The sequence below is a fragment of the Pristiophorus japonicus genome, chromosome 8 (genome assembly GCF_044704955.1).
Source record: "Pristiophorus japonicus isolate sPriJap1 chromosome 8, sPriJap1.hap1, whole genome shotgun sequence".
NCBI lineage: Eukaryota > Metazoa > Chordata > Chondrichthyes > Pristiophoridae > Pristiophorus > Pristiophorus japonicus.
In genome coordinates this window covers 35,886,102-35,901,630 of record NC_091984.1, presented here as the reverse complement: position 1 = coordinate 35,901,630, position 15,529 = coordinate 35,886,102, and the positions used below count along the sequence as shown (strand labels likewise).

The following is a 15,529-nucleotide window of genomic DNA, read 5'->3' as shown; positions in this document are numbered from 1 at the left end:
GTCCTGTGCAAGCAGGCGCAGGAAACCTGTTGCACAGCACAAGTGGACTGGAGGAAAGGTTTTTATTGGGAATGAATTTCTAACACACAATTGAATATATTTTCGAAGGATCATTTATTAATTTAAACATTTCTTTAAGTATCATAAGGCCCAAAATTCCACATGGACTTTTTTTAGTGCAGTTGTAGAGGTACGTCCTATTTTTAATGGCCGACTGTGGAAAAAAAAAGTTCCAAGTTTCGCCGGAATAAACTTTGAATTTGGAGCAACGCAGATTGTCCTTAAACTCTGTGGGTTTAACTTAAGGTCTGTGCCAAAAACTGAGGTTGCCAAGGTAACGAGGGACACACTGAAGGGCCGAGGCTGGAAATTGAAACATACAAGATGCAGCAAGACATAAGCAATTGTAGAGCCCTGGTGCCACTGCTATCGCGGGTCAAATGGCCCCCTGCCCCCTGCCCCCTGCCGGTGCCGCTGCTATCCCGGACCGAATGGTCCCCTGGCTTCCCGTTGGTGCCACTGCTATCCCGGGCCGACTTCTTTCCACACCCCCACCCCCCTCCAGATTCAGTATGGAGGGGAGTACAAATAAAGAAAGTGAGTTTGAAGGAGGAAACAAGCAGGAAAAAAGGGTAAAAAAACAAATTTAAAGGCACTATGTCTAAATGCACGTAGCATTTGTAACAAAATAGATGAGTTGACGGCACAAATTGAGACAAATGGATATGATCTGATAGCCATTACAGAGACGTGGTTGAAAGATGACCAGGACTGGAATTAAATATTCAGGAGTATTTGACAATCCAGAAGGACAGAGAGAAAGGAAAAGGAGGTGGGGTAGCTCTATTGATAAAGGATGGAATCACTGCAATAGTGAGAAACAATATTGGCTCAAGCGATCAGGATGTTGAAACAGTTTGGGTGGAGATAAGGAATAATAATGGAAAAAAAATCACTGGTGGGCGTAATCTATAGGCCCCCTAACAGTAGCAACTCTGTTGATCGGATCATAAACCAGGAAATAGTGGGGGCTTGTAAAAGGGAACAGCAATAATCATGGGTGATTTTAACCTCCATATTGATTGGACAAATCAAATTGGTCAGGGTAGCCTTGAGGAAGAGTTCATAGAGTGCATAAGGGACGGGTTCCTTGAGCTGTATGTAACGGAACCAAACAGGGGGCAGGCTATCTTAGATCTGGTCCTGTGTAATGAGACAGGATTAATAAACAATCTCCTCGTAAAGGATCCCCTTGGAATGAGTGATCATAGCATGATTGAATTTCAAATTCAGATGGAGAGTGAGAAAGTTGGATCTCTAACCAGCATATAAAGCTTAAATAAAGGAAACTATGAAGGTATGAGGGCTGAGTTGGCTAAAGTGGACTGGGAAAATAGATTAAAGTGTAGGACGGTTGATGAACAGTGGTGTACATTTAAGGAGACTGGAAAACTGCAAATGTAACGCCCCTATTTAGAAAAGGAGGCAGACAAAAAGCAGAAAACTATAGACCAGTTAGCCTAACATCTGTGGTTGGGAAGATGTTGGGAGTCCATTATTAAAGAAGCAGTAGCAGGACATTTGGAAAAGCAACATTTGGTCAGGCACAGTCAGCATGGATTTATGAAGGGGAAGTCATGTTTGACAAATTTGATGAATTCTTTGAGGATATAACAAACAGTGTGGATAAAAGGGAACTAATGGATGTAGTTATTTGGACTTCTAGAAGGCATTTGACAAGGTGCCACATAAACAGTTACTGCATAAGATAAAAGATCACGAGGTTGGGGGTAATATATTAGCATGGACAGAGGATTGGCTAACGAACAGAAAACAGAGAGTAGGGATAAATGGTTCATTCTTGGGTTGGCAATCAGTAATCAGTGGGGTGCCGCAGGGATCAGTGCTGGGACTGCAACTATTTACAATCTATATTAACGACTTGGAAGAAGAGACTGAGTGTAACGTAGCCAAGTTTGCTGATGATACAAAAATGGGAAGAAAAGCAATGTGTGAGGAGGACACACAAAATCTGCAAAAGGACATTGACAGGCTAAGTGAGTGGGCAAAAATTTAGCAGATGGAGTATAATGTTGGAAAGTGTGAGATCATGCACTTTGGCAAAAAAAAAAAATCAAAGAAGCAAGTTATTATTTAAATGGAGAAAGATTGCAAAGTGCTGCAGTACAACGGGACCTGGGGGTACTTGTGCATGAAACACAAAAGGTTAGTATGCAGATACAGCAAGTGATCGGCAAGGCCAATGGTATCTTGGCTTTTATTGCAAAGGGGATTGTGTATAAAAGCAGGGAAGTCTTGCTACAGTTATACAGGGTATTGGTGAGGCCACACCTGGAATACTGCGTGCAGTTTTGGTTTCCATATTTACGAAAGGATATACTTGCTTTGGAGGCAGTTCAGAGAAGGTTCACTAGATTGATTCTGGGGATGAGGGGGTTGACTTATGAGGAAAGGTTGTGTAGGTTGGGCCTCTACTCATTGGAATTCAGAAGAATGAGAGGCGATCTTATCGAAACTATAAGATTATGAGGGGGCTTGACAAGGTGGATGCAGAGAGGATGTTTCCACTGATGGGGGAGACTAGAACTAGAGGGCATGATCTTAGAATAAGGGGCCACCCATTTACAACTGAGATGAGGAGAAACTTCTTCTCTCAGAGGGTTGTGGATCTGTGGAATTTGCTGCCTCAGAGAGCTGTGGAAGCTGGGACATTGAATAAATTTAAGACAGAAATCGACAGTTTCTTAAACGATAAGGGGATAAGGGGTTAGAGAGTGGGCAGGGAAGTGGACCTGAGTCCATGATCGGATCAGCCATGTTCTTATTAAATGGCTCAAGGGGCCGAATGGCCTTCTCCTGTTCCTATTTCTTATTTTCTTATGTTCTGATGATAGGCCTCCCCCGCCCCCTTGTCTCTCCTATCCCGGACCGAAAGGACCCCCCCCGCCGGGTGCCGGTGCTATTCCGGGCCGAAAAGCCACCCCGCCCCCGGCCACTCCTATCGCGGGCCGAATGAGACCAAAAAAAAAAATTCCCGCTTTCCACGTGAGGGATGTGCCTGCGCACTTTCGGAGCTTGTGAGTAGAAAAATCGGAGCTGCGATATGGATCATGGGACAAAGACTAGAAATTTTCTACCAATGAAACTGAGGCCCTGGTTTCTATCATTGAGAGCAGATGGCACGAGCTTCAGAGCAAAGGTCCAGTTAAACTAAAGCCAAAAGAAATGAACAAACGTTGGGACAAAGTTGGAGATGATTTCTCTGTAGTGGTGACCACCCCGAGGACCGGCAGGCAGTGCAAAAATTGGCAGGACATTGGCCAAATAGTTTGTATAAGTGATATTCTCATTTATGCACCAGAATTACAATTGCAAATGTGACTATCTGTGTGTGCCACCACAGCAGACCCCTTCTCTTAAAAGTTCTATTTTCATCTTTGCAGAGTAAGATGGCGCACAACAGAGTGAACATGAACTGGAGGAGGTTTGGCAAATGTGCACCCACTTACACCCCTGCACGCGAGGATTGTTGGTATGATTGGTGCTGGCTCTAGAAGGTCAACAACCGGTGCACAAGCTGGGCCCAGCTTACAGAGAGAGGCTAAGTCCTACAAATTCCACAGTCTGGCTTGGCTAAATGTTAAGTACTGCGTGGGCTAGCCATGCTTCGGTTTATGGGATGTACTCTCCATCAGCTACGTTTCGGTTTATGCAATGTGCTATCATTCATCATGGTCCTTCAAATGATCTGGTACTGTGTGAGTCTACTCATGCCCCCCTGTCCCCTCCCCTGCTGCTAACCGATCCTCTGCTCTGTTGTGCTCATCCCTGAGGAAGCTCAACCCCCTGCCACAGAAGAACAATCATTCGCAGAGGAGCCTGACCAGGATGAAGTCTTTAATGCAGAACTTCCACAGGGAGATCACGACGAGGATGAGCAGGAGGATCAGGGGGAGCGGGGAGGGCCCAATATTGAAACTGTGGCACTGCATCTGGGTGAGGTGGTGCCGCATAGGGATGTGCCAAGCCCTTTCCGGACTGCTACGACCGACGGGACATTTCATGGTGTCCCACAGTCCGAGGTTGCAAGTCCCAGTGGGTTGCAGCGAGCCACACCCAGGGTGAGGAGGGGAAAGAGAGCTTGAGAGCGCTCTGCTGAAATGCAGGATCCAACAAAAGTGGTTCAGCTCATGGCAATGAGTGGGGAGAGCATTGAGCTTACTCAATCACTCCTGGATACCATGGGCCCAAGTTTCCACAAGAAAATAAACGGGCGCCCCTCCGAGCTGAGCGCCCGTTTTTCGCGCCTAAAACGGCGCCTAAAATAATCCTCGGTATTCTCCACCTACTTACAGGTCCTCTGGCCCTCGGCGCAGCCAGCACAAGCTGTGGGGGGGGCGGAGCCAGGTTCCTGCGCTGAAAACAGTGCCGGGACCTCTGCACATGCGCACTACAGTCGGCACGCAAGTGCAGTAGCTCCAGGCGCCGAACTGTGTGGGAGGGGCCCGAAGCACGCAGCCCCTAGCCCTGGCTGAATGGCCTCACTGGGGCTGCGTGAATAAGGCTCCTCCCACGGCCAGCTCCTGCTCCCCGCCCCCGACAAGACCCGACACCCGCTCCCGCCCCCCCCGCCGACCAGACCCGACCCGACACCCACTCCCCCCCCCCCCCGCCGACCAGACCTGACCCGACACCCGCTCCCCCCCCCCGCCGACCAGACCCAACCCGACACCCGCTCCCCCCCACCCCCGCCGACCAGACCCGACCCGACACCCGCTCCCCCCCACCCCGCCAACCAGACCCGACACCCGCTCCCGCCCCCCCCGCCGACCAGACCCGACCCGACACCCACTCCCCCCCCCCCCCCCGCCGACCAGACCTGACCCGACACCCGCTCCCCCCCCCCGCCGACCAGACCCAACCCGACACCCGCTCCCCCCCACCCCCGCCGACCAGACCCGACCCGACACCCGCTCCCCCCCACCCCGCCAACCAGACCCGACACCCGCTCCCGCCCCCCCCGCCGACCAGACCCGACCCGACACCCACTCCCCCCCCCCCCCCCCGCCGACCAGACCTGACCCGACACCCGCTCCCCCCCCCCGCCGACCAGACCCAACCCGACACCCGCTCCCCCCCACCCCCGCCGACCAGACCCGACCCGACACCCGCTCCCCCCCACCCCGCCAACCAGACCCGACACCCGCTCCCCCCCACCCCGCCCCGACCCGAGACCCGTTCCCCCCCCCCCCCGACTGACCCGACCCAACCCGCGATCCTGTTCCCCGACCTGACCCGCCCCTCCCCCCCCACTGGACCCGACTCCCGGACTGGATCCGATCCGACCTGACCTCTCCCTTCCCCACCACCCCCCTCTCCCTCCCCCCCCCCGCTCTCTCTCTGCCTCCCTCCCCTCTCTCTCTCTCCCTCCCTCCCCCTCTCTCTCTCTCCCTCCCTCCCCTCTCTCTCTCTCTCTCCCTCCCTCCCCCCCTCTCTCTCTCTCTCTCCCTCCCTCCCCTCCCTCTCTCTCTCTCTCTCTCCCTCCCTCTCTCTCTCTCTCTCTCCCTCCCTCTCTCTCTCTCTCTCTCCCCCCCTCCCGCTCAGCGACACGAACGGCTGCAGAATTCTCCCTGGTTGAAGCACTTTCACACAGGTAGGAAGATGGTTTATTTAATCTTTTCTTGGCTTATAAATGTTTATTCAGGTTGGATTTATTTGTATAATATTTGTAGAAGTATAAATAAGGATTTATTGTCGAATTTAATGAGTTCCCTTCCCCCCCCTCCCCCCCACCTCGTTCTGGACGCCTAATTTGTAACCTGCGCCTGATTTTTTAATGTGTAGAACAGGTTTTTTCAGTTCTACAAAAATCTTCACTGGCTCCATTCTACTTTAGTTTGGAGTACGTTTTCACTGTGGAAACTTTCAAATCAGGTGTCAGTGGCCGGACACGCCCCCTTTTGAAGAAAAAATTCTGTTCTAAATTAGAACTGTTCTACCTGACTAGAACTGCAGAAAAAAAAATGTGGAGAATTGCGATTTCTAAAATAGTCCGTTCTCCACCAGTTGCTCCTAAAAATCAGGCGCGAATCATGTGGAAACTTGGGCCCCATGGGTGGGGTTGGTGATGGGACAGCAGGATTGCCGTCAGATGTAACAACACTCTCGGGAGAAATGGGAACACTGTCAGAGCAGATTATGGAGAGAATGTCAGAGGTAGCTGCTGCAATAAGGGAATACGCCCAGGCTGTCATTGCCCAGCAGCGAATGACGGAATCAACTGCTGCCACTCACACTCCAATCCCCAGACCAACCTCAAGTAGTGTGCCGATTCATCCACTGGCCGAGGAAGAGGCTGAAGAGGCGCAAGCCGGGCCTTCCACAATGCCGTCTCTTAAGTCTGCCCACACCCACCAACAAGAAATGCGCTGTCCCGAAATGCTCGAAAAATGCAGCTTGGTTCCAGCGGGAGAAGGCCTGTGCCACCGACAAGGGTAGAGGCAGCAAGGGGAAGGGCAGTCTTAGAATAAGGGGGAGGAGAAATGGCTGCAGCGAAAGTTTGCTTGCTACTGTTGTTGTTGTTGTTGTTACTGTTATTCTTATGTTATTGTTATTTAACTGATCTTAATTGAAAAGTTTAAAGTTTGTAAGTAATGTAACTTGAAAAGCTTAAAGTTTGTAAGTGATCTTAATGGAAAAGTTTAAAGTTTGTAATAAAAATATTTTTTATTAAAGTTAAGTTAAGCACAAGTGTAAAAATGTTTAATAAACATAATTCTTTTTTCAATTAAACCAGAATTGCGAACATTATTCTTTAAATGGTGAATGATGAAATGTGCCGCTCAGCCTTCATGCAGCAAACGTTCAAGTATTAGCCACTGATGCAAGGCTCTTGAAATGCCTATAGGTGCACGAGGGCCCCCCTCCCTCCGCTGTCGTCCTGCGGGTTGAGGTGGTGGCATGGCTTCCTCCTGCTGCTGCTCCTCCTCCTCCTGCTCGTCAGCCTTCTTGTCGTCCTCATCATCCTCTCTCACCTGACGTTGCTCTTCAACTTCCAGTGCCTGTTGCCCCATGATGGCTAAGTTGTGCAGCATGCAGCACACGACAGTGAACTGACCGACCATCTCAGGGGCGTATTGCTGGTAGTCTCCAGAGTGGTCCAGGCATCGTAAATGCTGCTTTAGTATTCCAATTGTCCTCTCAATGATGCTGCGTGTGGTTATGTGGAACATGTTGTACTGACACTCGGCTTCTGTCCGGGTATTGCATAGTGGGGTCATGAGCCAGGTGGCGAGCCTGTACCTTTGTACCCCAGCAGCCAGCTCTGCCCTTCTGGCTGCTGCTGAAAAATGGCACATCTAGCACTCTTGCGTAAGATGAAAGCATCATGGGTGCTCCCTGGATATCTGGCATCAACTGCCATGATCCGCTGCATATCGTTGTAGACCAGCGAGACCTTTAGCGAGTGGAACCCTTTCCTGTTCCTGTAAACCTCCGAATCATGCAAAAAGTGCTCGCAAGCTGATGTGCGTACAGTCAATGGCACCCTGTACCTTGGGGAAGCCAGCAATCCTCGAGAAGCCCACAGCCCTATCATACATTGCCCGAGCGGTCATGGGGAACTTGATGTAGTCGCCCCTGTGGACATACAGTGCATCATCATCATCATAGGCGGTCCCTCGAACGAGGATGATTTGCTTCCACAAGAGTTCACAGAAGTTTCAATGAAGGACCCGATGTTCCAGTCCTGAACTCCAGTTGAGGGGGTGGAAGATGCCTGTGCGTGAATTTTTTTTAAAGTGTGGTGACCATTGCACATCAGCCACCACATGGGCTTGACAGAACTAGGCCTTTATCCAGAGGCAAGGATTAACCAGGACGACTGGAGACCTGCTCGAGTGACAGTGCCCTAGTCACCTGGCGAATGCAGCTATGTGTTGCATGCTGCGAGATGCAGCATACATCGCCAGTTGATGCCTGAAAGGAGCCGGAGGCATAGAAGGCAAGTGCTGCAGTCACCTTGACCTCTATGGATAGTGCAGTCCTCCTCCCGCTTCTAGGCTGTAGGTCTGCCCTGATAAGTTGGCAGATCTCGGTGATCACCTCCTTCCAAAAGTGCAGCCTGTGAATGCAATCTGCCTCACACAGGTGCAGGTATGAGCGCCTCTCCCTGGACACCTGATCCGGGTAAGGCCTCCTCGCCATCATTCTGCAAGCTCCCTGTTCCTGACATATTGTTGTCTTATTAATCTTCTGCTTTGCATAGCCATGAGACAAAATACTCTTACTAAAGAAGGCATTGTTAGGATCGCCCCCATTGTTTTTTCTTAGTTACAAATGAAATGAAACTACTCACACAAAGTATTCACACCTTTTCCCTTTCCCTGCAAAAGGTTGACACCCTAGTCCATGGACCACACCCTGGTCTCCGCATGCCCCCGGTGCCGCTCCTATCCCGAGCCGAATGCCCTTCCCCCTCCCGGTGCCGCTACTATCCTGGGCTGAATGGGCCCCCCCCTCGCCCCGGTGCCACTGCTATCCCAAGTCATATAGCAACCCACCCCCCCAACTCCCGGTGCCACTGCTATCCCGGGCTGAATGGCCCACCCCCTTGACCCCGGTGCTGCTGCTATCCTGGGCTGAATGGCCCACCCCACCCCCCCTCGGTGCCACTCCTATCCCGGGCTGAATGGCCCCCCCGCCCCCGATGCCACTGCTATCCCGGGCCGAAAGGACCCCCACGCCATGTCTTCAGCTCCATTAAAATAATGGAGTCTTCTCTGCGCCGATTTTCTTAAGTGTAGGGAAGATTTTTCAAAACAGTGCACTGTGCCGTTTTTACAAAAGTCCTACTTGGCCAAACTCACTTAAATGGCCAGAAATGACGCAGCCAGCAGGTTCTGCCTCCATTGACGTCAAAAAATCAGGAACTAAAAAATCGGACGCAAGTACTTTAGAACGCCGCAGAAACTTTGGCGAAACTTGCAGATTTTAGTCTGCTCCATAAAACAGTGTAGGCCAAAATAACGGCGCAGAATGGTGTCGAAAATTCAGCCCTATCGAACTTTCTCAAAAACTGTCCAGATGTACAAACACTGCACAATGGAAAAAGCTGACATTTTCATTTAATTGTATATGTTACATTTGCAACTAATATACATGTAATTAAACTATTTTCCAATATCCCTTCTAGTAATCTCGCATGCATGTCGCCCGTACATAAAGTGTTGGCATGCCAGGCTTTAACATTTTGGCCAGTAATTTGCAGTCTTGTTGTGTCTAAAAGTCCCAGACCAGGGATTATGATAGGAAAACAAGACTGTGTCGATCAAATGAATGAGATGGTACTGGTTTATTTCTGCCATTAGAATCAGCGGCTAGCTAAAGCTAAGCACAGATGAACTTGTCTTAAAAAAAGTTTTTGAAGCGCTTTCTTTTTGATTCAATGTGAAAATGATCTTTAAATTGTTATTGCCATGGTCTTGTTGAATGACAGAGCAGGCTCAAAGGACCAAATGGTCGACTCCTGCTCCTGTTTCTTATGTTCTTATGGTCTTATGTATGTTGGAGGGAAAGAGAGAAAAATGTCAGGTGTTTTGAAACGGGATAATTTAGATAAAATTTGAGATTAACGATAGAATTTGTTTTGGAGTCATGTTGAATTAAATAGAAACTAAAATCTATATAATCTGTATAAAGGAGAAATAAAGAAAGTTCCCTGGTATTCCCATTGAGTTTACCCAGGATTTCACTTTGGGAGTATTGGCTTGGCAATAATATGGAACTTAGAAACAAGTTCCAATGAGGAAGCTGTACGAAATTAGAGTACGCAAATGTGGCCGGTAAAGCTTGTGAGACCTCAATGAATAGCACAGAGTAAAAGAACCACTGCTCCATCTGATCCCAGGTTTGCATATGCACAACGGTACACTCCTGGACTCCGTGGGGAGTACGCTGTACGGAACTCTGCAGCGCTTTGAAGGAGGTTCTCACGGGGAAATCACACGAGGTATGTATGGATTTACTTGCGATGTCGGCGGCGTACTCCTTAGCTTCGCCTCCATAGAAACATAGAAAATAGGTGCAGGAGTAGGTCATTCGGCCCTTCAACCTGCACCACCATTCAATAAGATCATGGCTGATCATTCACCTCAGTACCCCTTTCCTGCTTTCTCTCCATACCCCTTGATCGCTTTAGCCGTAAGGGCCATATCTAACTCCCTCTTGAATATATCCAACGAACTGGCATCAACAACTCTCTGCGGTAGGGAATTCCACAGGTTAACAACTCTCTGAGTGAAGAAGTTTCTCCTCATCTCAGTCCTAAATGGCTTACCCCTTATCCTTAGACTGTGTCCCCTGGTTCTGGACTTCCCCAACATTGGGAACATGCTTCCTGCATCTAACCTGTCCAGTCCCGTCAGAATTTTATATGTTTCTATGAGATCCCCTCTCATCCTTCTAAACTCCAGTGAATAAAGGCCCAGTCGATCCAGTCTCTCCTCATATGTCAGTCCTGCCATCCCAGGAGTCGGTCTAGTGAACCTTCGCTGCACTCCCTCAATAGCAAGAACGTCCTTCCTCAGATTACGAGACCAAAACTGAACACAATATTCCAGGTGAGGCCTCACCAAGGCCCTGTACAACTGCAGTAAGACCTCCCTGCTCCTATACTCAAATCCCCTAGCTATGAAGGCCAACATACCATTTGCCTTCTTCACTGCCTGCTGTACATGCATGCCAATTTTCAATGACTGATGTACCATGACACCCAGGTCTCATTGCACCTCCCCTTTTCCTAATCTGCCGCCATTCAGATAATATTCTGCCTTCGTGTTTATCCACATTATACTGCATCTGCCATGCATTTGCCCACTCACCTAACCTGTCCAAGTCACCCTTCAGCCTCTTAGCGTCCTCCTCACAGCTCACACCGCCACCCAGTTTAGTGTCATCTGCAAACTTGGAGATATGACACTCAATTCCTTCATCCAAATCATTAATGTATATTGTAAATAGCCGGGGTCCCAGCACTGAACCCTGCGGCACCCCACTAGTCACTGCCTGCCATTCTGAAAAGGACCCGTTTATCCCGACTCTCTGCTTCCTGTCTGCCAGCCAGTTCTCTATCCACGTCTGTACATTACCCCCAATACCATGTGCTTTAATTTTGCACACCAATCTCTTGTGTGGGACCTTGTATAAAGCCTTTTGAAAGTCCAAATACACCACATCCACTGATTCTCCCTTGTCCACTCTACTAGTTACATTCTCAAAAAATTCCATGATTTCTCCTTCATAAATCCATGCTGACTTGGACAGATTCTGTCACTGCTTTCCAACTGCGCTGTTATTTCATCTTTAATAATTGATTCCAACATTTTCCCCACTATTGATGTCAGGCTAACTGGTTTATAATTACCCGTTTTCTCTCTCCCTCCTTTTTTAAAAAGTGGTGTTACTTTAGCTACCCTCCAGTCCATAGGAACTGATCCAGAGTCTATAGAATGTTGGAAAATGATCACCAATGCATCCACTATTTCTAGGGCCACTTCCTTAAGTAATCTGGGATACAGACTATCAGGCCCCAGGAATTTATAGGTGTTCAATCCCATCAATTTCCCTAACACAATTTCCCACCTAATAAGGATATGCTTCAGTTCCTCTTTCTCACTAGCCCCTCGGTCCCCTAGTACTTCCGGAAGGTTATTTGTGTCTTCCTTCGTGAAACAAAGTATCTGTTCAACTGGTCTGCCATTTCTTTGTTCCCCATTATAAATTCACCTGAATCTGACTGCAAGGGACCTATGTTTGTCTTCACTAATCTTTTTCGCTTCACATATCTATAGAAGCTTTTGCATCCAGTTTTTATGTTCCCGGCAAGCTTCCTCTCATACTCTATTTCCCCCCTCTATTAAACCCTTTGTCCTCCTCTGCTGAATTCTACATTTCTCCCAGTCCTCAGGTTTGCTGCTTTTTCTGGCCAATTTATATGCCTCTTCCTTGATTTAACATTATCCTTAATTTCCCTTGTTAGCCACGGTTGAGCCACCTTCCCGATTTTATTTTTACTCCAGACTGGGATGTACAACCGCAAATTCAGGCCCAATCTGTTCTACGTTCGGTTTTAACTTCCTGCTCCCATCCACACACCTTATTATGCTTGCTAACTTATTGTGATCTGCAAACTTGGATATACAACTCTCTATTCCTTCATCCAAGGCATTAATATAAATGGTGAAAAGCTTAAGCCCCAGTACAGATGCCTAGGGAACACCACTTGTTACATGCTGGCAATCAGAAAATGGTCCCTTTATCCTTACTCTCGGTCTCCTACTTCCCAACCAATTACCAACCCGTGCAACAATGTTACCTCCAACTCAGTGCGCTTCATTTTGCAGAATCTTATCAAATGTCTTCTGAAAGTCCATATAAACACAACATCCAGACATTCCCCTATCCATCGTGCTAGTGGCTTACTCAAAAAGCTCAACTAGATTAGTCAGGCCTGATCCACTCTTCAGGAATCCATGTTGACTCTCCATGATCAGCTCATACTTGTCCACGTGCTCAGTCACTCTGTCCCCGATCATAGATTCCTGTTAGCTGGCAGGTCTACCTGGCTTCTCCCACCCTCCCTTCTTAAATAATGGAGCAACATTTACAATGCTCCAATCCATAGGAACAATTCCTCAATCTAGAGAGCTTTGGAAAATTATGACTAAAGCATCTGCAATTTCTTTTATGACCAAGGCATCTGCAGTGGAATTAGTTTTGGATGCTCCAGTGGCGTGGGCAAGTTTGTTTGGGATGGATATGAGCTTGCCAGACCAAAACAAAACTAATTCAAAAGATCTATTTTTTCAAGTAAGCTTCATGTAGAAACAAATATTGCTTCCATTAATCTAACAAATGAAAAGAAAAGAAAAACAGTTCTACTAAACAAAAAACTCTAAAGTACAAAATCCAAGCAGTGGTTATGTGTCAATACTTTGCTACTATTCACCGCAATGATCAAACGAACATTCCGACGTGCAAGTTGGTTGAACGGGCTAACTGACTAGCTCCGGAAGAACGTCCGTTGTTTCTGAGTTTTATTCAAGTGTTTTGAAAAGGAAAACAAAAAGCATAGACAGGAAGAGGCTTGAACAACCTAACCACCCTCTCCGCCCTAGCCTTTCCCCTCCTATGCCACTCGGATGCTCTAGCATAAAGTCAGTACAGATACGATGGGCTAAATAGCCTCAATAGCGTAAACTATATGAGAGCTTTTACTTTGCTTTATTTCTTGCTAAAACAATCACTGCTCATTATTAATGAGCCACTCGTGTACTGCAGAAAGCCTCTTACCTGGAATGAATTTCTGCCATTTCTGGTCGATGTTGTAACGCACACAGCTGCTGCCAGATGGGAATATTATGCTTTGATCATCGAAGTAAAAAACATTATTAACAACAGAGGCTTGTAGCCCAAAAATGTGATGGGCCTGAACCAGTGGAGAAGTCATGGTGGACTGTCAGGTCGATCTCTATTTTTTAATACTCTTTTCTCTATCTATACTTTTTGTATAAATCTTTCCAATAAACTACATCTCCATATCTCTAACACATTTTGTCTTTCCTATACCTGATGCACATTCTCTCTCTTCCTTATACCCTATCTTTCTCACACTCTGCCTTTAAACCCTTTATTCTACAAACTGTCACTCGCTTGTTGCATTCTCCAATATGTATCTTTTTGTCTCTCCCTAACATGCTCTGTCCATCTCTCTTTTTCATATATTCTCTGATATAATTTGTACCTGTCATAAACTCTCTAACATTATCTCTGCTTCTCTCACTCTTTAGTACACTGTCTGAATCTTACTCTAGGCTAAGTCACTCCAGCATTCCCTATCTCATTTTAGCACAAAGGCTCTCCCCCACTTTCCCTCTTGTGTGCTCCCTCCAACACTCTCTAGTACGCTCCCTCTCTCTCTCTCACCCTCCCCTCTTTCTCTCTCCCCTTTCTTTCTCACTCACTCTCTCTCCTCTTCCCTCGCTTTATCTCTATCTCTCACTCTGTCTCCAGTCAGAAAACACTTGTGCTGCTGTAAATAACACCGTTACCATGGCCACCGGGCGGAAATGAGGTGTCTCCCGATAGCAACCAACCGGAATCGCTGCCGCGCAGACTGGCATCGCCGCGAATTCAGAGAGTTGGAGTTTTGATGCCCGCCCGGGGATCAGGGGGCAACTAACAGCGTGCCCGGGGGTCAAGGGGCAACTCACTGCCCGACTGGAGTTCAAGGGGCAACTCACTGCACGCCCGGGGGTCAGGGGGCAACTTACTGCCCGCCTGGGGTCAGGAGGCAACTAATTACCCGCCCGGGGTCAGGAGGCAACTCACTGCCCGCCCGGGGTCAGGAGGCAACTAACAGCATGCCCGGGGGTCAAAGGGCAAATCACTTCCCGCCTGGGGGTCAGGGGGCAACTCACTGCCCGCCCGGGGTCAGGGAGCAACTGACTGCCCATCCGGGGGTCATCAGAAATAGGAGCAGGAGTAGGCATTTGGCCTGTCGATCATGCTCCGCCGTTCAAAAACATCATAGCTGATGTAATCCTGAACTCAGCTCCACTTCCCTGCCTGTACCCCACAACCCTTTACTCCCTTATCGCTCAAAAATCTGTCTATCTCCACCTTAAATATATTCAATGACCCAGCCTCCACGGTTCTCTGGGGAAGAGAATTCCACAGATTTACAACCTTCTGCGAGAAGAAATTCCTTCTCCTCTCAGTTTTAAATGGGCGGCCACTTATTCTGAGACTATGTTCCCTAGTTTTAGTTTCCCCTATGAGTGGAAATATGCTCACTGCATCCATTGTCGACCTCCTCATTATCGTATGTTTCAATAAGATCACCTCTCATTCTTCTGAACTCCAACCTACTCAACCTATCTTCATAAGTCATCCTCCTCATCACCGGAATCAACCTAGTGAACCTTATCTGAACTGCCTTCAATGCAAGCATATCCTTCCTTAAATACAGAGACCAAAACTGTACGCAGTATTCTAGGTGTGGCCTCATCAATACCCTGTACAGTTGTAGCAGGACTCTCTGCTTTTATACTCTATCCCCCTTGCAATAAAGGCCAACGCTCCATTTGCCTTCCTGATTACTTGCTGTACCTGTGTACTAACTTTTTGTGTTTCATTCACAAGGACCGCCAGGTCCCTCTGTACTGCAGCACTTTGCAATTTTTCTCCATTTAAATTATAATTTGCTTTTCTATTATTTCTGCCAAAGTAGATAACCTCACATTTTCCCACATTATAATCCATCTGACAAATTTTTGCCCACTCACTTCGCTTGTCTATATCCCTTTGCAGATTATTTGTGTCCTCCTCATAATTTGCTTTCCCACCCATCTTTATATCGTCAGCAAACTTGGCTACATTACACTCGGTCCCTTCATCCAAGTCATTAATATAGTTTGTAAATAGTTGAAGACCTAGCACCGATCCCTGC

The 15,529-nt window shown here is 47.9% G+C and overlaps 1 protein-coding gene across 1 annotated transcript in view; it reads right to left on the bottom strand.

Moving 5' to 3' along the window:
* Positions 1 to 14,202, bottom strand: part of cfap57 (cilia and flagella associated protein 57) — a 172,553-nt gene extending 158,351 nt beyond the window's left edge. The window contains exon 1 of the mRNA XM_070886035.1: positions 13,372 to 14,202. Coding sequence (XP_070742136.1) covers positions 13,372 to 13,528 — 157 coding nt within the window. The 5' untranslated portion in view covers positions 13,529 to 14,202. The remainder of the gene's footprint in view (positions 1 to 13,371) is intronic.
* Positions 14,203 to 15,529: the final 1,327 nt, after the last annotated feature.